This window comes from Gadus morhua, chromosome 16, assembly GCF_902167405.1.
Source record: "Gadus morhua chromosome 16, gadMor3.0, whole genome shotgun sequence".
Classification (NCBI taxonomy): Eukaryota; Metazoa; Chordata; class Actinopteri; order Gadiformes; family Gadidae; genus Gadus; species Gadus morhua.
The window spans coordinates 11,672,418-11,699,758 of record NC_044063.1 but is presented as its reverse complement, the minus strand read 5'-3'; the positions used below and the strand labels follow the sequence as shown (position 1 = coordinate 11,699,758).

The following is a 27,341-nucleotide window of genomic DNA, read 5'->3' as shown; positions in this document are numbered from 1 at the left end:
CTTTCACTGTCAGCATTGCCATAGATTTTCAGATAATGGTAATGAAATAATAATTTCAACGATTTACCGGGCGGGGAACACTCTACCCAATTTCTGGCGCACACTTGTTTCTAAAACGTGTTTTAACCTTTACAATTATCTAAATCAAGCCCTCATTGTTGTCGTTCCTCGGAAGGCGACGAGAGAGGGACTTTGCGATCCATGCACCACTTTATCCCAGGCCAGCGAGTGTATAAAGGAACAGAGTGGATCTGGCTTTCCAAAGCTCCCATCTGCAGACTCACGGGTCAGTGGGTGACTGGGTCAGCATCCGTAACCCGTGTTTGTCTGAATGTTACTCGCTCGTGAAACACAGAGCAAGCAAACGGAGGGAGGTGAACCAGCAGTCTGTTGTTGACATCAAGATCAAGCCAGTGTTGGCTTGTTGTAATCAGCGAATCACAGGCCTCCCAGCGTCCCTAGTGCAGAGGTCTCTCGTAAAGCCACTGGTTTGTTATTCCATTATGAAGGTAAAACAATAAAAGGGTTATTAGATTTGTGTGTTGCTTATGGACAAGTCAATGATGGGATTCAGGGACCACCTGTCCCCCTCAGGGAAGCGGAGTGTTGGTTCGACCCAAAGAGAGAAGAGTGTTTGTGGCGTCAAGCCTCCTCAGACGTTGGTCTCCAGACCCTGCAGGCGGTCCATGCGCTGCATGTTGCGCTCAATGGTGGCCTGGCACGTGATTGGCTCGGCACACTCGGCCAGGAACCACCCTCTCTCCCCGTCGCGCAGTCGCTCGCCCTCGTACCAACCTGAGAGAGAGAGAGATGGAGATGAGAGAAGCCATTGAAATGTCGCCGAAGCTCAGTTTGAGTCGTCGGTTTGGCTGTTTCATTTGTTCTGATGAGCCACGATCTGTGTGATCTGCTGAGGCCTTTCTACATCAATGAGGTCCGCTGGACATAAAGGGGAACATGTATCCACCGGGAGCAACAGGTTCCGTGTCTGTGCTTTCATGGCGGATGCCATTTAGACCGATAACTCTTATGTCAATCATCCTTATTGTAGTCTTTGTATTGCCGAGCTTTTCCGCAGTCTTAATCTCTTCTATTGCATCATCATTATTCAACTTTTGAATCCCAGCCGAAGGGTAGTGGGTTCGAACGGCAAAGTCAGCAGTCATCCTTCGGCAAGACCCCTATCCTGGGCTGCTCATTGAAGTGCTAATATAATGCCACCAGGTGTGAGTGTGATTACCATCACAAGCCGTTTGAAACTGCCTTTTTTCCCTGTGTTTTAGTGACATCACAAGTAGGCGTGTCCACCTAGATGTGTGATGGATAGATGGGCACCATCTGCTACAGTCCTCTGGGTAGGCAGGTGGACCGATCTATCCATCATAGATCTAGGTCGACTCACACCTGGTGGCATAATATTGCCCCTTTAATGACCTGTATCAAAATACACGTGGCTATAGTTAACTTTCCCTACAATGACTACACAGCAAACAAAGTATAATAAGTTGAGGACTGAGCTTCCACTGGGTCAAGGTGAGGTGTGCTGTGAACATAATGGAAGGTGAGACTCGTATCAGAGGTGACATCCAGGTGCTAAGTCAAGGTGTGAGTGCGACCGAGCGTGTGGACGTACCGTCCTCCACCGTCTCGGACACCAGCACCACGTCGGCCACCTGCAGGGACAGCTCGTCTGGCTGCTTGGCCGTGTACGTCCGGCTCACCTCCACCTGCATGGCGTCTGGAGCAACACGACACAAGGTTAGCCTCAGCACATCACAAGGTTAGCCTCAGCACATCACAAGGTTAGCCTCAGCACATCACAAGGTTAGCCTCAATACGACACAAGGTTAGCCTCAGCGCGAAACAAGGTTAGCCTCAATACGACACAAGGTTAGCCTCAACACGTCACAAGGTTAGCCTCAGCGCGAAACAAGGTTAGCCTCAATACGACACGAGGTTAACCTCCTGGGTCAACATGACACCAGGTTAACCTCCTGGTTAAAATTACACCAGGTATCATTCCTGGTGGACATCCCTTTAACTGAAATGTGGTTATTTAAAATATAAACTTACACAGAACATTGAGAAAAAATGTATGTTAAGGCATCAAGTTCAAAGACATTTTAAGGTAATGTCTTTGATTGCCACTAGATGGCGCCACAGGCTTAGAGGAGGATCTTTAGACGGGTAACGGGTGTACTCACTACTTCTGTCCTGGTTCTTGTTATTGTTGTTGTTCTGGCCCAGAGCGCTTATCCAGCGAGCACGTTCATTCCTACAACACACAAACACACGCATGACATTCAGTACCTGTTTGGGAAGCTGTAAAGGGCTTTGACACATTGGAAAGCTTTATTGCGTCTCACAACAACTCTGACAAACGCACAGACACTTGTTTACACTTCAGGTCAGTCTACAGTACATTTTTCTACTGTAGACTTGGCAGATTCCAACAGACACAGAGCAGGTCCAGTAAATCACAAATACAACAACACAGGCCGCCATGCACGTAAGAACGGCTCAGAGACGAAAGAGAAACGGCACGAAGAGTGATAGAAGGAGAAGAAGAAAGAAAGCAAGAGAAGAAAGGAAACAGAGGGAGAGAGGTAGACCGTAGATGTTCTGGGAACAGGACAAATGGGTGGTTCATTTGCCCTGGGAGTATCTGGTGTCGTCGTCCCCCCCCCCCTCTTGTTTGTTCTCCAGCAGAGAACAGAGGTGTGCTCTGAGCCCCAAAGAACTCAGCCGCACAGGAGGGACAAAGAGCGTCTCTCTGTGCGGAATAGACCTGCTCTAGCCTTTGTGTGTATGTGTGTGTGTGTGTGTGTGTGTGTGTGTATGTATGCAAATGTCTGTGAGAGTGTGTGTGAGGGAAAGGGTGGAGGTGAGGAGATCGGATTCCACTTGGTTCGGCCTCCTTCCGCTACACCTGCTCACGGTAGTGATGGAGGAGGAGGGGGAGAACGGTGGGGGTGAGGGGAGCTTATCACCCCTAGTCGTGACTCATCGCCACAGGCCCACACGGGGCAGATGGACGGGGAGCGAGTGCACACACAAACACACGCAGCCGGGGACGGGCATTGTTGCCGCACTTCCTAACGGGGCCTTTGAAGTGGCCAAATGAGTTGATGAGTCAGCGCTCAGTCATTGTGTTCCTCCTCTGCCGCGGTACCGAACTGAGCTCCTCAACCGTAAACATAAGTCCCCAGTCAGCGGCGCTCACAATGGACCCACCACCGCTCACCGTGAGCGGTCATTATGGAGTTGAATAAGGCTGCACGACATCAGCGTCACGGACGGAGTTGGACTCGCTGAACCGAGAAGCCGAGAATGCATGGATCAATATGGCAGTGCATTGAGGTATTCCTTTGAGGTATTCCTAAAATACTAATAAATCGAAAAAGAGAGTCATCCCTTTGTTTTGTCTATTGTGTTTGACAGAGTTGTTTGATGTGCTGCTGATGGGGATGGCAGTTTGTCGGTTCAAAGGACAACTTAACCAGCACGGACAGGATGTGCCCAAGGAGAAATGTAATTGGTCTAAGAACTGCACAATCAAAAACCACATCCAACTTTGTTTGTTTTTTTCTGAAAGAGTCTACTGTGCTGCATAGCATCAGGGATCTCGTGTATACAAGCCTTTTACTCACTGACAAACTGAGAGTGGATTCCGTTAGTATTGTTTATTGGTCCACTTTAAGAGAGGAGTTGCAGCTTGAATTGGTCTAGCCTCTCCCCAGCTCCCCAGACAACGTGGTAGCACAAGTTGAAATAGCATCTAGCTAAAGCCCCGGAGAGCAGGCTCTGTATAGGCAGCGTCCGAGAGAGGGTTAAGCTTCTCAGACACTTGTAGTGCAACCCAAAATTGTGTGTGGTTTTCTGGAGCTCTGCGTTAGTTGTGGTTCATTTTTGGGTCATCTCTGCATCTGATTATGGGTAAACTCTCAGTATGACGCCATGGTGTGTGGCGTAGTTCACAGCCAACGTCACTCATCATAAACAACGGTGCTAAAAAAGTATCAAAAAGTTGCTGTGGGTCATTACACAACCCCCTCCTTCATAGAGCTCCAACTGAAACAGTGGGGTCACAGACACTTAAACACCTTATCATTACCTGAACCCTTAAGCCTCAACCTCATGAATCTGTAATACACTCAAGTACAACACACACACACACACACACACACACACACACACACACACACACACACACACACACACACACACACACACACACACACACACACACACACACACACACACACACACACACACACACACACGCCTCTTTAACAAATGTCTCCCTTTTGACAGCTGCAGCCAAACATTGTATATCTGTGCGTATCACATACGCACCATGGAGATAGTACCTGTCTCCATTCCCACGCTGGGAGACAACAGCTGAGGCACTGTATCAGTCTATAGTGACACTCTCTCACACCATTTGCCATGACATCAGGATGCACACTAAACCTCTCACACACTCACAGACACACACAGGCATGCACAAGTGTCACCGAGATGTCTTCGATGGCACATACCAAAACTCTCCCGTGGTGAAAAAGCCTCCCTAGATGTGTGTGTGTGTGTGTGTGTGTGTGTGTGTGTGTGCATCCTGTTTTCATGTGTACACATGCAGACGTGTGTGAATAGTGCATGTGTACACATTCAGGCACGCAAATAGTGCCCCCCTTCCCACCTTTTAAAACGTAAAAAGAGGCCTATTTAGCTCAGTCTCTCGGTGGCAGGCACAGAACTGGAGCATTCAAGCACCTTTGACACAGGCCCAAGTGCCTGTCTCAAAGATTCTTGAATGCTCCGGTTCTCTGCGAGAAGGGGTGAAATGAAGTGTGAAACCACGGTGACACGGCCAAGGATCCGAGTGACACTTTGCTCCTGATCTTCCCTGCCCTCGTCTGCCAAAAACGTCCACGACCTCGCTTCCAGGCCACCGGTTGCCATGGCGACGCAGCTTCCCGCAAACCCTTCGCTGCTGTCGTGTCGACAACGTGTTTTACGCCTTCCTCTTCAACCGAACTTAAAGGCCGGGGTTGTTGTTCTGATCCACAAGAACCTCGGGCCTATTCTCTGACCAGTGTGGGGGATAAAGCGCCTGGGAAGAGACTACTGAAACCGGAGTCTTCGCTCTCTCACAAGCCCCGGGATTAGCATAGTAGCAAAACAAACAAAAACACCTCAAACAATGGCTAACAATGGACCGAAGCCATCCAAACTACGGTACTCCCGTCGCCCAGTAGTAAACACAACAGCGTACCAAGAGTACCATGGAAGATTGTTTGTGGAAATGAATACTATTGTTTGTGTATTTCAGTTGATATGTCTCACAAACGTCTCGTCTGGGCTTGGGGATGTTACGTAACCGCTGCTGCTGCCCATAACGGCCGCGTTACTGACTGACTGACTGAGGTTGTTTTGCTGCAAAACGTCTGTGGCAGCAATGTTCTCTGAATAGAGAAGAGCCATTCATTGACTGGCCGGACAGGACATCACGTCAGGGGCGGGGGGGAGTCCTCTCTCTCTCTCTCTCTCTCTCTCTCTCTCTCTCTCTCTCTCTCTCTCTCTCTCTCTCTCTCTCTCTCTCTCTCTCTCTCTCTCTCACTCTCTCTCACTCTCTCTCACTCACTCACTCACTCACTCACTCACTCACTCACTCACTCACTCACTCACTCACTCACTCACTTCAATTCCTGTCAAATGTCAAAATTTTTCATTTGGCTGATCATGTACAGACAGGTTAGTGTCAGGAGGACACACACACAGGATGAGGGCCTCAGCCGTTCCCGCTGGCTCTCTGCTGCCAGTGGTTGTATTTTTTTGTGTGTTTTGTCTGCGAATGTGTCTGACTTCCACACAGGGATCCTTGTGCCATCTCCACTCCAGCTGCCCTCTCTGTCTCCACATCCTCACACATGACATCACCACTGGCGCTAACCAACCGCTAACAAACGGAGCTAGCCGTCCCTAGCGCCCCGCGCGCCCTGCCCCCAGACCTCCCACAGTCCTCTCTCCGAAGCAGCTGCCGGGGGGGGGAATTAAATAACATAGGATGGCATTAATCCTGGAGGGATCCGTTTGGGAGGAGGGAGGGGGGAGCAGGAAACAGTAAAGTGGGAGAAGAAGTCACTTTGACAGGATCTGACTCCAGCGTTTGTCTGCATATTTGCCTCGCAGTGATCGCGAAACTGCGACCGAAACTGTGAAATTGACACGCGTTTCACACATGATACCCGTTTCCTGTTACAGTCCTTTTGGGCCGAGTAAATCTTCCTTTAATCCACCTTTTTGTCGGGCTCTGCTGAGGAACAGCTGACGGATGAGAGCATGGTGAGGAGTATGGGGGGTCTCCTTGCACACGTCGTGTTACATTAGCTCTGGACGTGGACGCGGTTAAAGGAAGAGGACACAGGGCCGCGGTGAGCAACACTGAGCCACCAAGCCGACCCACCAACTGTGGTCCAGGGGGATGACACACAGGTCCGGGATAATGGAGAAACTAGGGTACACGGTCGGGAGGGGGCAATGGGGGGAGAAGGGGCCCGTTTAAACAATGAGCCGCTGCTAGGCAACTGCGTCAACGATTTCTAACCACCGATTTTCACAATGGAAGAGTTGCTGAGGGTGGGGGTTCCTCTTGTCCGCTCATTCAGGTCTACAGTGGGAGCACACTCTTCCCCCCCCCCCCCCCCCCTTATACACACACACACACACACAATTTTATCAAGGGGCCCGAAGCAAGGCGTCCTAAATTATGGAGTCTGGGGAGTTTCCATGACAGCAGCATCTTGAGGGGGAGCCCCCCTGTGTGTGTGTGTGTGTGTGTGTGTGTGTGTGTGTGTGTGTGTAAGAGTCAGGGGGCTATTTTCTGCCAGATCAGTCAGTAAACAGCCACATCTCCCATTGCTTGTTCCCCACTCAGAGCCCCACATTGATAAATAGCCGACCAGTTGATCAGTGCAGCTTCAAAACATCCTGCAGCATTACATCATCCCATTACCGCAAGTAGTGCTACAAGTAGCGGGGTGGCACGCCTTCAATATTCATCCAGACATAAGATAGAAGACATGTTGCTAAGGAACTTAATGCAAACAAAGAGCAAAACATAAACACTTATATATATATATTTAAAAAAATTGTAGAAAAATACAGAAATATGTATATCCATCTATCTATAACCCTATACATCTATATATGACTACAGCTATAACTATAACTATCTATATATATGTATGGAAAACATACACTGACTCATGACTAGCAGTAGTAGAGGAGCAGAAATGGCGGGCTGCTGAGAGGTGCGTCACAAGCACAGGGCAGATGGCGGGTAGGAATGAGGAGGAACCGGTCTCTCGCTCTCCTCTCTCTGTGAGCTTTCTCTAAATCCTCCCCAGAAAACAATCCTGAGGGAGCACTATATGAACGTACCTCTGTGTTTTCTTAAGCGCGAGCAAATGCAGCCGCATGAGTCCTTTTCATTTACAAATACGCAAGACAAACAGACCGGGGTGAAGTTCAACAAGATCCCTGTAGGTGCGTGTGTGTGTGTGTGTTTGTGTGTGTGTGAGTGTGAGAGAGAGGAAGGAAGGAAGAGAGAGAGTGTGTGTAACTGTGTATCTGTGTGTCTGTCTGTATGTCTGTCTGCATCGCTCTTAACTACAGCATTCCAGGGACCTTGCCATTATTGTGACTCAGGGATCTGCATTTCCCAGCAAAAGTGTTTCCACCACAGCCGATAGAAGCCAGCTAAACCCGACCTCCGCTGTGTGCACTCAGACCCACAGGACGCTTCCACACGTCTCCATAAACCAACAGAACTACAACCACACAGATAAAACCTCGCCGTCCTCCCCGGGCACATCCATCACGTCCGACGACACCTCGGTCTGCCTTTATGTACACTCTGTGTTCAAAGAGTGATGAATGCCGCCGCAATAAGCCTCTGCTTCCTCCATAACCAACATTTTAAAAGCCCGGGCTACCAATTAGAGGGGGGGGAAGGAGAGCGGCTCGGAGCCCGGGCCTTCCGATGAAAGACGAAACGCAATACTCCTGCGACTCACTAATGAGTGTGTGTGAGGCAGAGCAGTAACAATAAGGCCGGAGGAACAGGAGCCCAGGTGGGGCGGATTTTTTTTATGCAACTTCAAAATAAAAGTTTTCTGTGTTCTGGGTAGAGGGGGGGGGGGGGGGGCAAGATAAATAGAGGTGATTCTTCATGGAGGCGTTCTGTGGTTTGGCGAGAAGGAGGTGAGATGGAGCAGAGAGAGAGAGAGAGAGAGAGAGAGAGAGAGAGAGAGAGAGAGAGAGAGAGAGAGAGAGAGAGAGAGAGAGAGAGAGAGAGAGAGAGAGAGAGAGAGAGAGAGAGAGAGAGAGAGAGAGAGAGAGCAATCGACACTCATTCCACTTGTGACAACCAAAGCACTCACATCGACTCCACCCCCAGGACCATGGGCACCTTGTCGCCCGAGTGGTTGCTACGGAAACGCAGGCGGAAGAGGTGGCAGGCGCCGCTCTGCCGGGAGCTCAGCATGCTTGAGGTGGTCCGCACAGGGGACAGGTTGTGGTCCTCCGCCTGGCTGGGGCCCACCGAGATCTGGTCCCTCAGTGCGTAGTCGATCACCGTGTAGCTCTCCTCGCTGAAAGACAGAGGGAGAGACGTACTGGGTTAATGTAGGGTACTGGGAATGCATCAAGACTGAAACCCAGTAGCTCTCCTCGCTAACATACAGACACGGAGAGACGTACTGCGGTAATGTAGGGTATTGTGAATGCATCAAGGCTGATGCTCACTGACAGACACTACTGGGGTAATGTTTGTAGGCCGATGCCAAGGAATTAACTGCCTTCCATGGAGTTGCAGTTCAATTGCTCACATATGCATCCACTGTATGGATGATGAATAAGGGAGCAAAGACACCATAGATCTTCGTGAAATAATTTAAGTTGAATTACTAATCACACCTGGTATCACTGCATGTCGATGAACCAAGTGGTTTAATAGTACTTTTGCCTTTTGGATGCCTCTAAAAACGTTGGACTCTGGACTTTTTGTCCACGTTTTTAATGAGTGTAAGTATAACAGCCCGAGTTCCCCGGGTGCTTAATGAGGTGCTATCTAATCTCATCGGAGCCTCCGTCGTCTGCAGAGCACCACACAGCGAATCTGAAGTCACTGCACTGAGCACTGAACTCTGTGTCGATGTGTTGGACATCGTGCAGGAAGTTTTAAAGAAGACAAAAAAGGGAGGCCAATTAAAGTACAAGAAGAGAAGAAACCAGTGGATTCCAAAGGGGCCCTGGCCTACATTTCCCATGGGGCAGCTGGGCCTCATCATGACCCTTTGCCTCCCTCCGTTATAGTGAGGAGACATCTGGGATTGATTTGAACCCCAGTGCCCCGCCCACCCAGCCTCTGTAATCCCTGTACTGTATCTGCAGGAGAAACCATGCTCTCGTTCACAGGAGCCTAGCTCGAGCCCGTCTGCGTTATCCAACACAGGGACTCAGGAACAGCAGTTAGGTCATTGCGCACCTGACCTAAACGTACCCGGTCACTAGCCTCTGAAAGTAGCACGCTAACAAAACACAAGACAGACCGCACCTGAAACAAAGGCTTAGGCTGTCTAAACAGCGACGAGAGTTAGCCTAAAGCGTTCGGTTACACTGGCCACGGCTATCAAAACTGAGTGGTAGCACCGTAATCTACTCCCCCACAGCGACATCTGGAATGGAACGCAAAACAAACACACAGGGCACCTCAAAACAATGGCGGCAGCAAATCAGCTCTGATTGGTGGCCCTGCAGTCAGCAGTCAGGGGAAGGAATTCCACGGCAGTTGGAGGTTCTCCTCAAGTCTCCTCGAACTCCAAGCCTTCTAATCTCTGATCTAGCCCCCCCCCCCCCCCTCCACTTGAGGAGTAGGGGGACATGAGGAGACACAGGGAGATAAACATCACCAAAACAGAGAACAGCTAGCCAGCTCAGGGAGTACGGACAGACTTAAGCTTGTTGATTCAGAGATAAAAGAAGAACAGAGAGCGAAAGGAGATGAAGGAGAGGGAGAGTAGAAACTGAAAGCTGAAGCCACGTCCGTACGATCTGGCCTCAGATCAACCAGGAGCTCATATCGCTTTCTGGAGAAAAATATAAGCTTTTCGGAAAATGAAATCAAGGAATGATGAATAAAGAAAGAACCAAAAGTTTAACTATGATTCGAGTTGAAGCTATTACGGAGAGTAAGTGAGAATATATTTTTTGGTCTCTGCGTTAACAACAGAGTAGGCCACTAGAGAAGGAGAACTATTCAACCCCAATTTTTTAACAGTTAAATTAATTTATTAACTTTAGCATTGGGGTCTTTTAGGGGAGAACAAAGATATCTATCTATCCATCTATTTATTATAGATTATAGAACAAGATGATGACAGTTGAACTTCAGTTGAACAGTCTCCTCTCATCTCTCTCTCTGATCACTCACACCCTCCGCCACGGTGGGCCGGAGAAAGGTCTGTTCTCCCTCCTCAGATACGCTCTGCCTTCACCCTGCAGCTGAAATGTCTGGAATGCCATTGATACGTCTCAGTGGAATGGAACCGGCTGGGGATCTACCATACGTGTTTCTTGGTCAGCCGGTGGAGTGGGGAGGGTGGAGGGCTGTGTATCTGGAGGGTATCTCAGAAGACACACAGAAGGGGGATACTGACGGTATCGGTTGGAGGTATAGATGATCTACTCTATAGCTGTGATGGACAACTGCTGTTGAGCCGACAGAATAGGGAGGTGTTTTCCGTACGGAGGCTTTTTTCCTCAGGAAGTGTCTTCTTGTAATCCCAGTTAAAAGTTAAGCACACAGACACACATTCCCAGTAGCACATTCCCCCCCCCCCCCCCCCACAGACACACACACACACACACACACACACACACACACACACACACACACACACACACACACACACACACACACACACACACACACACACACACACATATAGAAGCACACCACTAAAGCACAGTGTCCTGGGCAAAAGAGGGAGTGTTGATCATAGTAATACAAACATAAGGCTGGAACAGGGAGGAAGGAAATGTGTGTGGGTCCTCAGCACTCAATTAATTCCTAAGCTCAGGCACAGACAGAGAGAGAGAGAGAGAGAGAGAGAGAGAGAGAAAGAGAGAGACTGAGGCGCATACAGAGAGACAGAGAGAGAGGGAGAGACAGATAGAGAGACTGAGGCGCATACAGAGAGACAGTGAGACATAACAACAGCGGCAGAGACAGAGAGACAGAAAGAGACCATGGAGCCTACAGAAAGACAGAGACATAACAACAGAGACAGAGAGAGAGAGACAGACAGACGGATATGTAAACCCTGCCTCAACAATAGTAGTTAGACGAGCGCTCGCATCAAAGAGAACTGCCGGGCAGAGGCAGAAAAAATAAAAGATGGAAAAAGAAGAGCCAAGACGAGAGGGAAGCCAGCTGGTGTGTAGTCACGGTTACGTAAGTGTTCTGCCGACTCTGGCTTCAGCCCGGGCACACATCCCTCCCTGTGTACCGCCAGTGTTAGCCAGTCTGCGTAGGGCGGCCTTCACGCGGGAGCGAGCCGAGGACGCGTGTCATGTCTGGGCTACTGTTTGACCAGGTTATATGGACATGACCTCGCCTCGGTGGGCTCTGTTCAACGTCGACAACCAGGGACCCTGAGAGGAGTGACACCACGGGAGGAGGTCTCTGCGTTCACCCCTCATAGTCGCTGAATAACCCTGCTAACGGTACGGCCTTGGTCGGGATCTGATATCCCGTTCAAAGTCGCGCAAAAGGAAATGAATTAAAGAGCGATAGGATTGGGATTGGCATCCGGTCCCTTTTGTTGTTGCTGGCAGCAGCAGGTGTGAATAGGAGTGTGCCCGGCCACGCCCCTAACACCCCTGGGGATGGCAGGCGTGAACAAATGGTCCGGGGCCCCTTAGCCCATGCAGGGCTGGGACCCAGGGGCCCGCTGAGGCCCTGCTGGTTTTGTTTAGGTTCCTGCCGGAGGACTGGAGGTATTGAGTAGCGTGCCGTGGCAGCGCTCCCGAGAGTCTCAGATCAAACCAATATTATACCAGCTTCTCTCGTTCCAGAGCCCTGGAAGCTCACACACACACACACACACACACACACACACACACACACACACACACACACACACACACACACACACACACACACACACACACACACACACACACACTGTCACTGACACACACCGAGAGAGAGAGAACACCCTGTATCAAATCCTGCTTCCAAAAACACGCGTGCCACTGAGCCAGAGACTACGGATCGAGATCAGATTCCCGGAAAAATGTCATGTGGAATGTTTTTTATGATTCTTTGGAATTCTGAGTAGCTTGCTAACGGGAGGAGGAGGCTCCAGACAGGCACAAACGGAGGGAAAGCGGTCTTTTGAAAAACATAAACAGACTTTTTTGCGGGTGCACACCCACAAAAAATCCCACACACCAAATGAAAACCACATTGCTCCACAACTCTCCCAACGGTTCGGCTGCTTGTAAAAATTGGGAAATTGTGGAAAAACAAACCGTCTGGTCCGCGATTGATGATGAGCAGAACTTATTCAAAAGGTCTACTATGGGACGGACAAAAACAACAACAGCAGCAGCACCAAAAGCGTTACAGGGCACCAGCTTGTTAGAGTTAAGTTTTGTAAGTCTAAATGTCAAATGGTGGAAGAACCAGGTAAACCAGATTTGATTGGTGCGAGATGAGAGGTGTACAGCCGTCTGATTTACACCCTAAAACAAGCAGGGATCCGTCAGATCCTGATCTATGGCCCGGTTTAACGGAACCATACGATATTGTTGAAGTATCACGCGAACAGCATCCCAGAACACGCTAACACACGACGATCAACAACGACACGGTGCGCACGTTTTGACCTTGATCATATGGGTGGTTCACACACATAAACACACAAAACCACTTACACTTGAAACATGTCAGCGCAGGTGAGTTAATTAGACTCAACAGTGTTTGTTTGTGAGTTATTTGAATGTGCATGAGTCATTTGTGTGTTTGTGTGAGAGAAACTAGGTGTAAGAGAAAGGAAAATGTGTGTGTGTTTGTTTGCATCATAACGTGTGTGTTTGTGTCAGAGAAAATGTGCCTAATAGAATTGAGAATGAGAATGTGTGTGTGCGTGTGTTAGTGTGTGTGGAAGGGGAGCCCCCTCACCTCTTCTTGCGGGTGACGATGAGGACGTCGTTGAAGAGGAAGAAGTAGACGTGCGTGCGGGCTGTGCGCTTCAGGAAGATCCCGTTCTCCTCCACCAGCGCCGTCAGCTCCCCTCGCTTCACCATCCAGCGGGACGACGACACCAGGGGGAACGGCTGGGGGGGGGGGGGGAAGAGAGAGAGAGAGAGAGAGAGAGAGAGAGAGAGAGAGAGAGAGAGAGTGTGAGAGAGAGAGAGTGTGAGAGAGAGAGAGAAAGAGAGTGTGAGAGAGAGAGAGAGAGACAGAGACAGAGACAGAGAGAGAGAGAGAGAGAGAGAGAGAGAGAGACAGACAGACAGACAGACAGACAGACAGACAGACAGACAGACAGACAGACAGAGAGAGAGACAGAGACAGAGAGAGTGACAGAGACAGAGACAGAGACAGAGAGAGAGAGAGAGAGAGAGAGAGAGAGAGAGAGAGAGAGAGAGAGAGAGAGAGGTATATTAGATACTATAGACATTCTAAGATGCATTGGCCTTAATTTGCTGATAAGCTGTTTTTATGAGTGTGAGTGTGAGTGTGTGTGTGTGTGTGTGTGTGTGTGTGTGTGTGTGTGTGTGTGTGTGTGTGTGTGTGTGTGTGTGTGTGTGTGTGTGTGTGTGTGTGTGTGTGTGTGTGTGTGTGTGAACAGCTGGCTATGCAGACCAAGTTTGTCGATTGGACATCTGTGAAGCCCCAAATGTGCAAACAGTTTTTTCCCACACTCCGTGCAAGGACACACACACACACACACACACACACACACACACACACACACACACACACACACACACACCCACACACACACACACACACACACACACAAACACACACACACACTTTTTCTTGTTGCGCATTCGAGTTAGGGACCACGGTGTGTCTGTCTTATCTACTTGAGTGTGTTCCATGGGTCTGTGGACGAAAAATGCTTCACATGCCAACCAGACGCACACTTTGTCACCTTGTCAAGGACAACTGCCGACTGGTTCGGTGCTCGGAGCTAAACATGAGGCGGGGGAAAGCACCGACCGGACCAGTCGGCGTGGACGGGTGTGGCAGGGCGTGGTCCGGGCCTTACCTTGATCTTGAACTCCAGCTGCGAGTTGATGGTATACATCATCTCCGTCCGCTCCATGGTGCGGGCGCCTTCGTTGCAGTTCCTCACCACCTGAGGACAAAACAGTTACAGTTACCCCCAAGTGTACAACAAGCCGCGTTTGCTTCAAGGCGTCTGGCAGCAGAGAACAGTCAAGGAGAGACAAACATCATCTCAATGTCGTTTTGTTTGGCTACACTGAGAGACAGACAGAGATCATTTCTATTCAATATTCTTTAAAAATATTTAAAATATAGTGAGAAACCTCTTGAAATAAATAGATAGATATATAGATACAACTTTATTAATCCCCTAGGGGAAATTATTCTGTTACAGCACATATTGTATTACTTGAAAGAGTTTTAATGTTTGGTTTGATTGGTTGATGGGGTCATATTTGGTATGTTTGTGATGTTCATGGAGACTGGGGAACACACTGAGGCGGACCTTGCTGATGGCCTGCAGGGCCTTCTTAGACTCCTCGTATCGATCTGACTCTTTAGGGGTCTTCTGACAAATGGTCTGCAAAAGAAAAACAAAAGGGAAAAAAAGGGTAATGTTAGGCACCTTCTCGCCTTATCACAGAAAAACAGAGAGACCTTCGACGAGGCATAACACACACACACACACACACTGTGGGCCAATCAGAACCCTCGCACAAAGAGAGTGGTGGGAAGAGGAAAGAAGAGGCCAAACTTTCTCAGGATCCCAAAGCCTCCGGGTGTAGAGGCTAAAACCCCAACCCCCCCAAGGGGGCTGAGGAGGAAGGCCGCAGAGAGAGAGACAGAGAGAGAGAGAGAGAGAGAGAGAGAGAGAGACAGAGAGACAGACAGACAGACAGACAGACAGACAGACAGACAGACAGACAGACAGACAGACAGACAGACAGACAGACAGAGAGCAAAGGAGAGAGAGAGAGCAAGCTAGAGAGAAAGCTAAGGAGAGAGAGAGAGTTGGAAAAATAGACATAACGCAGATGTATATGTAGCAGTAGAGACAGCAGAGGATGGGGCGGGAATCAAATCTTTTTAGGGAATTTTGCAACACAAGATTCCTATCATGTTTGTGGTTGAGGGGCCAAGCGATCTCCCAAACATATAACGCAACGCAGGAAGAGATTTAAACAAGACAAAAATGCATCAGCGAGCAGCAGAACACTTGAGGTCAGCGGGGTTGTGTGTACATGTATGAGTGTGAGCGTGTGCGTGTGTGTGTGTGTCTGAGTGTGTGCATGTGTGTGGTGCATGTGTATGTGTAATGTGGATCTCACTCACGTCCATGAGCAGAGGCAGGCGTGTGATCCTCTGCATGGGCAGGATGAGGAAGGAGAACATGGGCAGGTTCCTGCAGTCAGGGTGGCTCTCGATGCGGGTCAGTACCTCCTTGAACACGGGACTGGTGGACCTGCAGAGACACAGCGGATCAATACATCAATGCATTAAAACATAATGTAACACGACAAAGGACTGGTGGACCTGCAGAGACACAGTGGATCAGTACAATACTCTAAAGACACATGACATAACACCACACTGGAATGCATGTGTGAATAAGTTGGAGTGAGTGTGTGTATGTGTGAGCGTGTCCATTGTGTGTATTTGTGTGTTTGTGTATGTGTGTGCATGACCATTGTGTGTATTTGTGTGTTTGTGTATGTGTGCATGACCATTGTGTGTCTTTGTGTGTCCATTGTCTGTTTGTGCGTCCATTGTGTATATTTGTGTCCGTCTGCCTGTGTTTGTTTGTGTGAATCTGTGCGCATGTCCATTGTGTGTGTGTGTGTGTGTGTGTGTGTGTGTGTGTGTGTGTGTGTGTGTGTGTGTGTGTGTGTGTGTGTGTGTGTCCTCCTGCTTACACTAGCCTCTGCAGCGTGCGTTGCTGGTAGACCTCGTTGGAGCAGTAGGTGATGTAGCGGTCGAAGTTGGACTGGGCGTGCTCATTGACAATGTCACTGATGCTGTCGATCAGGATGTTCTGCTGATGCCTGTCCTCCAGCTCGTTGAAGAACCTGGGGGGGGGGGGGAGAGAGAGAGAGAGAGAGAGAGAGAGAGAGAGAGAACGAGAGAACGAGAGAGAGAACGAGAGAGAACGAGAACGAGAGCGAGAGCGAGAGCGAGAGAGCGAGAGAGAGAGAGAGAGAGCGAGAGCGAGAGCGAGAGCAACAGATCAGATTAGTGTCAGGTTTACCAGCCGCTATACATGTCAATAGGTTTAGTCTGAAACTCCACACAGCGGGGGAGGGGGAAATAAAGGATGTGCCGGCAGACAGAAACCCAGGAAGTCTCTCACACCTCGATCCAAACCTCTCTGTAGGACATCAACAAGGGACCCCGCCTATCTCCTTAAATAGACACTTGGCCATTAACAACCAAACACAAAGCACTTCCACTTCCTGCCCCCAGCAGATGGCTGCTTTAACGGCGAGCTGAATGAATCCCAGTTTGTGTGTTCCACACAGGGACCCAAACAGGAAGCTGTCACACAGACGCAGGAAGCTGACCTTGAGCTCTCGGGATGTGCTGCACACTCATCTGTAGAGCCACCTCTAGTAGCTCTGTTTCCAGCCACTACAACAGACCTAGCCTCTTCCTCTTGGCTTCACATACACACACGCCCGCAGACAAACACACACACACACACACACACACACACACACACACACACACACACACACACACACACACACACACACACACACACACACACACACACCTGCAACTTGTTTTGGCTGTTAAAGTATTCAGCCTATTAACATGTCAGGAGGTGCTGGAATCCTCTCGAGAACACCTTGAATTTTGACACACACACCCCAAATGTCAGCACACACAGTGTGAGTGTAGGTGTGTGTGTGTGCGTGTGTGTGTGTGTGTGCGTGCGTGTGGATGTGGTGTGTGCGCTTGTGTGGGAGGGGTCAGGAGAGCAGTTTCTCGGGTGAAGGGCGACACATGAATCAACTGACAAGAAGAACATTGCTCTGTGACAGTGGTAGCATGTGCAGACACTGGGGTGTATTGAACATCGAAGAAGCTTTGGACACGAGTGGAGATGAGAGATAGCCACGGATCATGTGCTCAACAAACCTTGTGTCCAAATATCTCACTCCTTGCCCAAGAGCTTGCCACATTAGCTGAACCTTGTGGAATTATCGCACTTATTGGCTGTCGTACGTCCTTGCACTTAAAAAATAGTACTTAGCATTGTTTAGCATCTTATCTTGGCTAGCTTTGTTGTATACAGGAAATGGGTTAACCTAGCGATGATTAGTGCTTTGCACTTGGTTCTATGAAAATCCTTACTGTACCAATAGCAATCTATTGTTTCTCTTCTGACGAATGTAGTACTTATTGCAAGTCACTTTGTATCAAAGCATCTGCTAAATGCCCTGAATGTAAAATGTAAATGAAACGAGGGTTCGTCAAGGTGTCCTGCGTGTGTGAAAGACCAGGTTGAAACCCCCTGTTCGTCCGTCCACTCTACTCAGGCCCCGTCCACACGAAGCCGAAACGGGCGAAACCGTTACGGTTTCGATCTATCCGGTTTCGAAGTATCTCCGTAAAGACGAAGCCAAGCGAAACCGGGTAGACCTGTAGAAACGCTGTAGTACACAAGCCAGGCCCATAAGGGGCGCTGCTTCTGCTACAGAAATCCAGAAAGAAAATAAATAAGAAAAGAGGCGAGCATGCGCATAAAGGGTGAGACTCCGCGGGCTTAACAGTCATTGGCTAGAGGATCGAAGGGGGGGGGCGATGACGTCATGGTTTGCGGTTTCAGTCGGTTTCAGGCGTGCACACGAATCCAAAACGAAACCGGGTAGATTTGAAACCACCTCCGAGGGTGGTTTCAGAAGTTTGCGGTTTCGGTCAGCGGATTCGCCGGCTTCGTGTGGACGGAAGGCCGAACCGTACAAGACCTTTGCGGTTTCGCCATGAAATCGGCTTCGTGTGGACGGGGCCTCAGACAGGACATCCCTTAGAACCAGTGCTGTAGGCTGCTGGTTGTTTAATCTATTCTGCTATGTGGCTCTACAACCTGAAGCTATGCGATTTGGGCTGACTGGGGAGAGCCTGTAAAAGTATCACGGTTATATTTGAGGCAAGAGGGCCGACCTACAGGAAAGGAAGGTTTGAACACAGCAAGTCTGAACACAAACACGCTAAAGGCAAAGCTATGCCTTGTGTGCTTTAAACATACATAGCACCGCCACTGAAAACTAGTCGTTTATGAGTGTGTTTGTGTGCGTGCGTGCGTGCGTGTGTGTATTTAAATCTGCATCTGATCAATTTAAGTTCCAATGTTTTGAATATGTATTATGTATCCATTTCAGTTGCTTATGTTACATTTTATATGCCCACACAAATAAATATATATATTTGTATATCTAAATATATAAAAACAGAACAGAGTCTGGTGAACCACTAGCCACTCATGGAACCCGGTCTAGGAGCCGTATAAAGCAGTTAAATCCCAAACGACCCCGCTCATCACCCCACACCATAAATCCCCGCTGCTGTCGGAGAAGGCGACGGGGGGGCAGTTATGATAATTAATTCACTATTACATAGAAAACAACCACACAATCTTTCCCCAAGTCTGTTTACATCTGCTCAGTGAGGCTGCCAGGACGCAGTTACCCCCACGGGGAACAATAACGCAGGAGCGTGTTTAATGAGCGATTTCTATTAGAAACACATTGCTTTGCAATGTTTTGCGAGCCCTGTGCATATTACCTGACTGTTAACATCACTATTAGAGCTGATGTAATTCAGCTGTTTGATTGTTAGTTTTTAATCATTTAGAAGGCAATTTTATTTGAAATATCTGACCCACAACGAAGTGGGATATCTGTATGTTGGCAACCAGGTATGAGTTTAGGTCATCTTTACTCAAAGAGGCCTTCAGGTTAAGTCGTGGACATAAGGGGTCAAACCTAAAACCTTTGGGACAGGGGTCAGCTTTGTGTAGCATCTTATCCTAGCTATCTTTGTTGTAGGAAAGTTGTGGGAATGGGTTAACCTGACAGATGTTAGTGCTGGCATTTGGTTCTATGAACATCCTTACTTTACCGATAGTGATTTATTGTTGTTTCTCTTTCCTCAGACAAATGAACTTATTGTTGGTTGCTTTTGATAAAAGCTTCGGCTAAATGCCCTAAATGTAAATGTAATGTAAATGATCCCAACACCCTAACCACGATTCATCCGTGGTTCAGGACAAACCCCACAGCGGCGACACAGAGAGCACCAGGGCGTACTTTTTGCTGACGGCGCAGACGTCGGTGATGTTGGAGAAGAGGTGGTGGTGCTCCGTCTTGGTCATGGCGTCGCTGAGCTCCGGCGAGTTCTTGAACATGCGGATCAGAACCTCCAGGCTGTGGAGGTAGGAGTGCTCCGAGGAGATCACCTCGAAGATGGCCTGCAGGAGAGGACCACAGAGAGGACATGAAGACAACCTTCACCTGGACTCTGCCTAGCCTCCCCCCATACCTCCCCGACAGCCCGTTTACTCACTTATCGTATGTTGTACATCCTGGCACTTAATGTACGCACTTATTGTATGTGGTACACCCTGGCACTTTATCTTTTTACCAAGCATTGTTTGGTATCTTATCCTAGCTATCTTTGTTGTATTCGGAGAATGGGTTAACCTTACAATTGTTAGTGCATGGCACTTACCTCTATGAAGATCTTTACTGTACCGATAGCGATATATCTTTTCTCTTTCACCTGACAAATGCACTTATTGTAAATCTGCTAAATGCCCCAAGTGTCAATGTAAATGTAAAGACAGCGAGCCAGGCAGGAGTGTAGAGGATCACCACATCAACTGCTGCTGCTACTTCATGATCCCATCCATTCATTCACTTTCCAGCAGCCGTTCCAAAGCAAGCAGCTTATTTGTGTCTGTTCACAAGCGGCCTCAGAACGTTCAATCGGCCCATTAGGCTATGAGTCACGGGTTGGCCTGAGTTTCGTATCATACTTGACATTCCTGGATGGTACATTCATGACTGTGGCATGTCGCTGAGAAATACCATGTGCTTCTGAGGAACTTTACCAACTGCTCCTATCTAGCCTTTCGTCATGCTACTTTGGCCCCTGGAACCAATGGGGAATGCACAGATGCTATGGGTTAGCTCTCCTCCCTTCTTTAAGATCTATTCCAGGTTAACCAGTGTTGCTGATAGTATCTCATTATTCTTTCATTAATGCTTTATGGGTGTGGTGGTAAAGTTAACAGCTGTCAAACCACATAGAGTCATACAGTCTAATGCAGTTGCACTCTAGTCAGTGTGTGTGTCTGTGTGCGGGTGCGTGTGTGTGTGTGTGTGCGTGCATGCGTGTGTGTTTCTGTGACATCAAAGTCAGATTCTTGACAGTAAGTGGCAGCGGCCCACGCTACAAGTTACGCAAAATGACACGTCACGTTATGACATCACATGTCCTAACGGGAAACCTAATGTCGTGACATTAGTCACCTTATGTCACCGTACGTCAGGACATGATTCCTACCTCCTGCCTTTTGCGTTCCTCCAGGCTCAGCTTGTCAGAGAGGCCACTTTTCTTAACCTAGACACAAAGCAGAGTTTGGGATTAGATTAAAGATGTTACAATGAACACGTGAATAATCAGATTATTTTTTGTCAGTTTGGCAAGAGGTTCGGACATTATCTTGGTCTTGGTTATATATAAAAAATAAATGTAATTGAACTTTGTTTGGGTAAGATTTGGACATAAGCCCACTGTAATATAGAGGTCTGAACAATGCAGACAAAAATTATACGTTGCCTATGAGAACCTTGCAAAGGATTTTTTAGCATTACTTTTAACTTTTACTTTTAGGCTTCTTTTTTTCTAAATGTTTTACGACAGCACATGAAATAGGTGGGTTGCAATTGTGATGCAACTGCATATTTTGGCTGAGCACATATGGTTTACATGAGCGTGGACTGTTTTGGTATGTTGATATGAAGCAGGCATGGGGCTGAAGAACAGCAGTGTTGAGAGGGGATGATGGGAAAACACGTTGCTATGATGACTGTGATCAGAAGACCTATCTGGCTATGATCCTATCAGGCTCTGATCCAATCACGCGTCGGACAAACAAAATCTTGAACCATGGCAACCCAACAGGGTTAACGTTTAACCAGGACTCTGGACCCTTCTGACTCAAACCCATTCACATGCAATCTCTCCCACACGCAATCACGCACACGCAGACAAATCTGTCTCCCAGGCAAAAGTGGCTGCTTATCTCACGTTGCCAAAAACGAAACCATAACCATAACAGCAGCAAACCGGCTCGGACAGGCCAGCCACCCCAGGGGGAAAAGCCCTCTTTCCCATGCTTCCCACTCTCTGCCGAAGGCCCACGCAAGTCAACCGGGAAGTGATACCGTTCCCTGATCATCCAGTGTCTCCTCTCCTACCCTGCAGCCAATGGCAAAAAGCGAGGACAAAACAGAGCGCTGGCAGACTAAACATGTCTGGTCATCACTCCCCCACCCACCCCGATGCTTTTTCGTTCCTGTCACATGGGCCAAAGCTTGTATCATGAGCTCATCTCTATAAAGAAGGCTAAGTAGGATATAACTAGGATTTAACAACAAGGTTATAAACTTGATTTAGCGATTGTGCAGGCGCACAGCTCATGTCACCAAAAAGGACTTTACCCTCCCTTGCACGGGAGGACATTGGATTTTGGACCCACTATAAAAAGCCCTCTATTATATAAATAAAACACAGCATTACTGGGTCATGGATAGCGGTTCAAATAGTTTACTAGGATGCACTACAGAAAAAGAAACCACACGCTGTTAAAAGCTGACCTCACTTATTAAGTAAAGCCCAGCTCTATTTCAGAAGGAAGGCTTCAAGCGACATCACTTCCTGTCTCCCTCTCCTCTCCCGCTTTATTTGTGGAACAGGACATGCAGCTGAAACCCGAAGAGACGCAGAGAATAAGGTCTCGAACCAGGTGCATTTGAGACGAGGGAGGGGGGCGAGGAAAGGAGGAAACTAGATGTGCAAAAGGGGAAGACGTCACTGGGGACAATCTGGTTCTCCACGTCACAAGGCTTTAAATTCAAAAGGAGTTCGAGGAAAAAGTTTGTAAAACCTGCGTTTTCCCCAAGGGGAGGGTTCGTTGTGCAGCACCCATTCAGCCCCGTTCAAGTCACACGGCGTACAACAAGACAAGACAAGGAGCCCGACACTCACTTGGGCAAAGACACACAATGTCGTGAACATGTGATAGCCTTTAGCTAACTAGGTATGTGTGAACCACTGGAGGATAGTTCCACGCCAACGCCTTAACTTAATTAACCTTGTAGAATCATCCCTCATTACAGGTCGCTGTCCTCAGCAAGTTCAGAAGTTTAAAACAAAACACCATAATCAAACGTTCCCTTAAAGGAATGTTAAATAATCCCTCCCACTGTGTCAGAAATATCTGACTATACGATACTATAAAATGTGGCAAAGCTGTTGTGATTGTTTCTGTGGTTAATAAAGAAGAAAGCCTCATTTCACTTTCAGAAACTCTGACAGAAACTTAAGCCTTCGTCCAGGGAACTGGAATTAAATTGAAACGGATAGAAAAGAAAACTTGGCCACAACAAGCCAGCCGAACAAAAGGTCTGTGGCCGTAGAATTGCATAGTATTGGGCTGTTTTGGGTGGCTGAGTTGGCAGACAAGCTGGCAGAAACACACCTAGACGCCTTGCTAACACACAAACACACAGCCCTCAATTCACTAATCCAATCCAGTTTCATGGAAATTTTCCCTTTTACTTATCACGTTTATTTCAGTCTGTCTGCGTTTCCACGCCGGGTTGTCTACTGTAGAAAGCCTGTACTATTTTGCATCTCTCTCTCTCTCTCTCTCTCTCTCTCTCTCTCTCTCTCTCTCTCTCTCTCTCTCTCTCTCTCTCTCTCTCTCTCTCTCTCTCTCTCTCTCTCTCTCTCTCTCTCTCTCTCTCTCTCTCTCTCTCTCTCTCTCTCTCTCTCTCTCTCTCTCTCTCTCTCTCTCATTCCCTCACCCTCAAAGAACAAGGGAGCTGCAAGAGTAGAACTCCCAGCCAGGAAACTGAATCGGTTCTTCTCCCTCTGTTTATATTCCCTGCATTCCAGGCCCCGGCGCTACATATTGTAATGCCCGGCCGCCGCAGCTCCCCGTGCCACAAGCAGAAGAAGCCCCTCACACTCGCTTCCCCTCCAAGGTGGATGGAAGCGTCCGCCCTGGGTCCACTTAATGTTTCTACCTCTGCCTCTCCCCGTCCCACCCTGGCCAGGGTTAGACCGTCCTGGGCCCGGGGGGGGGAGGAGGAGGAGCACAATGGAGGAGAGGATACCGAAAGAGATGAGAGCATCAGAATGTTCTGTACACCGACCGGGTAAGACCACATTCCTGGCATTTTAAACGACGCATGAACACACACCTCGCAGGCAACAACACACACGCCCACCCACACACACACACACACGCCCACCCACACACACACACATGTACAGTGTTTATGTTTGTTGGTCTGCGTACGTGATGAGAGTGAGATCAGAGAGAGAGACAAACAGACGGACAGGATATCATCGGATGTCCGTGTTTGTTAGGGTTTCTGGGTGTCGTGTGTGTGTGTGTGTGTGTGTGTGTGTGTGTGTGTGTATCTGTGCACGCTTGTGTGTATGTGCGTGCGTGCTGGCGTGCATGTGTGATTGTGCAAGCCTGCTGGTGTGCATGTGTGTGTCGTGACTGACCACGCTGAGCTGGCTCCAGGAGGTCCGTATGGGCCGGTACTGCACCACGATGCGGTCATCTGGCTGAGGCACGCTGGCCTCGGCGTCCTCGTCAGAGTCATTGTGCAGCGCTTTCTCCTGGTAGTTCTGGTACAGCTCCTCCTCTGAGACACAGAAACAACACAGCTCTCACTAGCAGTCACAGCCAAGCACAATGCATGCTTGTTGCTATTGAGCAGACCCCTTTCATCCAGAGTGGCGCATAGTGAATTGGTTTTTAGTCTGCATTAAGTTGTGGGTTAGGCATCTTGCTCAGGGAAACCTAAAGGTACACTGGGGATCGAACCCTGAACCTTTCAGCTTGGAGTCTGCTTTGTTGTATACGTTTATTAATTTAAGTTAGTTTAAGTCAGATTCTGCAATTATAACAAAGTTAACTTTAACATCGCTAAGAAGTGTGCTTCTGTTCTACATGTAAGCAGCAAAAGGAATACAATAGCAGGAACAGGCAGGGGAGAGACAGCGTGGGGGAGACTGAAGCCTCTAAAGAATAATCTCTATGTCAAACAAAACAAGGAAGAGTGGAAGAAGAGGACATCTCTTACCTTCGCTGTCAAACGTGCGTTGACTTATCAGTCGCTTTGTTCTATCAGGATTCTGGAAAGTATGTTAAACACAAAAGGCATTCACTTTAACCACGAGATTCCTGGCAGGGTCAAAGCACTGACAAACCTGACACACACGGAGGGATTGTAGTGCACGAGCCATCCACTGTTCATGACCCGTCTCTTGTTTCAGGTGACCTTTTACAACGACCCCTATCTGATTTTCATTCTATGCATGCTGGGTGCGTGTTGCATGCTGAGTGTGGATCCCACAAGCTCATGGTGTGAGAATAACCCTGTACTTAACCGCAGGAATCCATTGTCTGTCATTGGGAGGCTCAATTTCAGATGTCCGTTTGAGGTTACAATTGTTCTCGGACCGGCAAAGACTATAGCCCAGTTGCACACCAACACGATGACTGATGAAGACTGACCCACCTTGTTTTTTCCGAGGGTGGCAGTCTTTCTAGTGCCAGGACTGGAAGGCTTCACTGTTCCTGGACTGGAGGGCTTCACTGTCCCGGGGCTGGCCGGTTTGACCGGCCCCTCTGTGGCGAAAAGCTGCTTGGCAGCGCTGGGAGTACAGCCGGGGCTCCAGCTGCGGCAGGGCCGGCCGTCAGGTGAGTCCTCCCCCTCCTGCAGCCCTTTGAGCGTGGGCTTACAGGCCTTGGGGGTCTCGTCGGCACACACCACCGCCCTGCGGTAGGACGTGCTCCTCAGCCCCCTCTGCAGGGTTCCCGGGCTGTCGCCGTCCACCTCCGGGGCTAGACCCGTGGAGAAGAAGGCCCCGGTTTCCACCATGCTGCGGCTCTTCAAGGCCCTCTTGGAGCTGTCCAGCCCCAGGAGGCCGGCCAGTCCGCCCAGCCCCGGCCGCGTGTCCGACACCAGGCCCTTGGGGATGAGCTGCTGGGTGCCCATCTTCTGGGCGGCGGGGCTGTGCGTGCTGAGGACCACCGAGGGCACCGGGGAGGCGGGGCTGGGGGAGGTCAGTGAGGGGGAGGACGAGGCGGAGGTGGAGGCGGTGGAGGAGGAGGAAGAGGAGCAGGAGGACGGAGATCGGACGTGCGACGAGCGGGGGTCGTCGCGGGCGGAGGCAGCGGACGCCGAGGACGTCTGCCGGCTGAGCATGGTCACCGAGTCGGCGGGCGACGGGGAGCGCGGGGTGGGGGGCCCCGAGGAGTGGGAGGACGAGAGGGAGGGGATGCTGGAGGAGGAGCAGTGGGAGAGGGGAGGGGTGCGGCGGGCGGGGGGAGAGGGGCTGGGGACGGGGGCACCGGGGCAGGAGGGGGAGGGCGGGCGGTGGTGATTGTGGTTGTGGTTGTAGCGGTTGTTGTTGGGGGTGAGGGGGGATAGGTCAGGGGAAGACAGTGTCGGCGTTGAGGCAACGTCTTCCGGTGATGACGAGCCGTTGCCAAAAGCGCTGCTGTCTCTCGGAGAGTTTGGCGCCACTGGAGTGGACCTGCATTTTTGTTCGTCTTGAGGGCACTTAACGGTGGTTTTCCCATTCTCATAGCCTCCATTTCTCACTCTATTGTCCAGAGACGCTGATTTGCCCTCACTGGACATGAACCGTGACAAGGCGTAGCGCGCATTTGAGAGATGTCCGATACTGATGCTCCGAACTACGCGAGTCTTCCTGGACGGTTTGTTTAGGACGTGTTTCAACACCGACGTGTTCTTGATTACCGGTTCTGCGACCACCGTCTCCAAGGGCTGGCTGATCTTGATGGGGCCCTTGTCCTCCACGGGAAAGTCTGTCATGTGAACCCCACCTATCTGGTAACTAAGGGGTCTGGGTTTGGCCTTGCTGCCGGCCCTGGTGCCATAACAGTCAGTGCGTCGCTTCCACAACGGGGTGATGTTATTGTTGGACAGATCCACATCGTTGGCCCCGTCCATGATTAGACCGTGTCAGTCCGTCTGGCCGGTCTGTCTATGAATACTCTCCTGTTGAGGATAACCTTGTCCGGAACAAAAGGTCACAATGCAAACATTGTGTCTTCCTCGGACACTGGGTTGACCCCTGGAAGTAAACACAGGAACATCAATCACTATCGAAGCCGATTGGAGAGCCGCAGCAATGTCCAAACTCCCAAAGTTTACTCATTAACCATTTGGCAGGGGCGCAGTTTCACCGCTTCAGGAACCAGACCTATCTAGTTCCAAACTTCGCATCAGTCAGAAGAAGTTTTAAAGCGTGGAAAATGTCAAAAGGCATTTCAATGGGATTCTAGTTAGTCAGCGAAGTACACTCTGAACGTGAAGGTTAAACACGAGGACGCGGAATAAATCAAAAAATCGCGGCGATTTGTGTCTGTGCGTAAAGTTTACAACGATGGGAATCCATGATCTGAGTGCCAGCCAAACTTACCTTCAATTAAAACAGACTGCGATGCAGGCTCCTAATGCCCGGAGAATATTCCAAGAAGTAAAAAAAAAAAAAAGTAGTTAATAACCTGCCAATAGTTGTCGTTCGTTCGGGGTATACAATAATTTGATATGTCCTAAGAAGTCAAACTTGGAGACAAACAAGCACGTTTGTTTAGTTATTTAGTGTTGTCCTCAGAACCAACAAGTTGGGATGCCTGTCCTCCCCCGGCGTGCTGGACTACTGTCTGTCTGCAGGCTCTGAGCGCAGT

At 49.3% G+C, this 27,341-nt stretch overlaps 1 protein-coding gene across 1 annotated transcript; it reads right to left on the bottom strand.

The window, feature by feature from the left end:
- Positions 1-91: 91 nt before the first annotated feature.
- On the bottom strand, positions 92-27,341 carry LOC115561023 (rho guanine nucleotide exchange factor 26). The gene is made up of 15 exons (XM_030380795.1): positions 27,074-27,341; positions 25,141-26,725; positions 24,703-24,754; positions 24,119-24,261; positions 20,879-20,935; positions 19,621-19,781; positions 16,225-16,377; positions 15,644-15,773; positions 14,817-14,891; positions 14,352-14,441; positions 13,253-13,407; positions 8,445-8,654; positions 2,205-2,275; positions 1,634-1,738; positions 92-795 (listed from the first exon to the last, which is right to left on the bottom strand). The coding sequence occupies exons 2-15, from the start codon at positions 26,599-26,601 to the stop codon at positions 653-655; spliced, it is 3,006 nt and encodes a 1,001-aa protein (XP_030236655.1). The 5' UTR covers positions 26,602-26,725; positions 27,074-27,341; the 3' UTR covers positions 92-652.

Bases quoted from the DNA above. Each gene is read 5' to 3' on its own strand.
- LOC115561023 (XM_030380795.1), bottom strand. From the start codon at position 26,601: ATGGACGGGGCCAACGATGTGGATCTGTCCAACAATAACATCACCCCG. The intron at 20,936-24,118 runs GTCAGTCACGAC...CTTTGTGTCTAG, and splicing joins CCTGGAGCCAGCTCAGCGTG to GTTAAGAAAAGTGGCCTCTC. The intron at 14,892-15,643 runs GTGAGTGAGATC...TTTCTTTTGCAG, and splicing joins GCCTGCCTCTGCTCATGGAC to ACCATTTGTCAGAAGACCCC.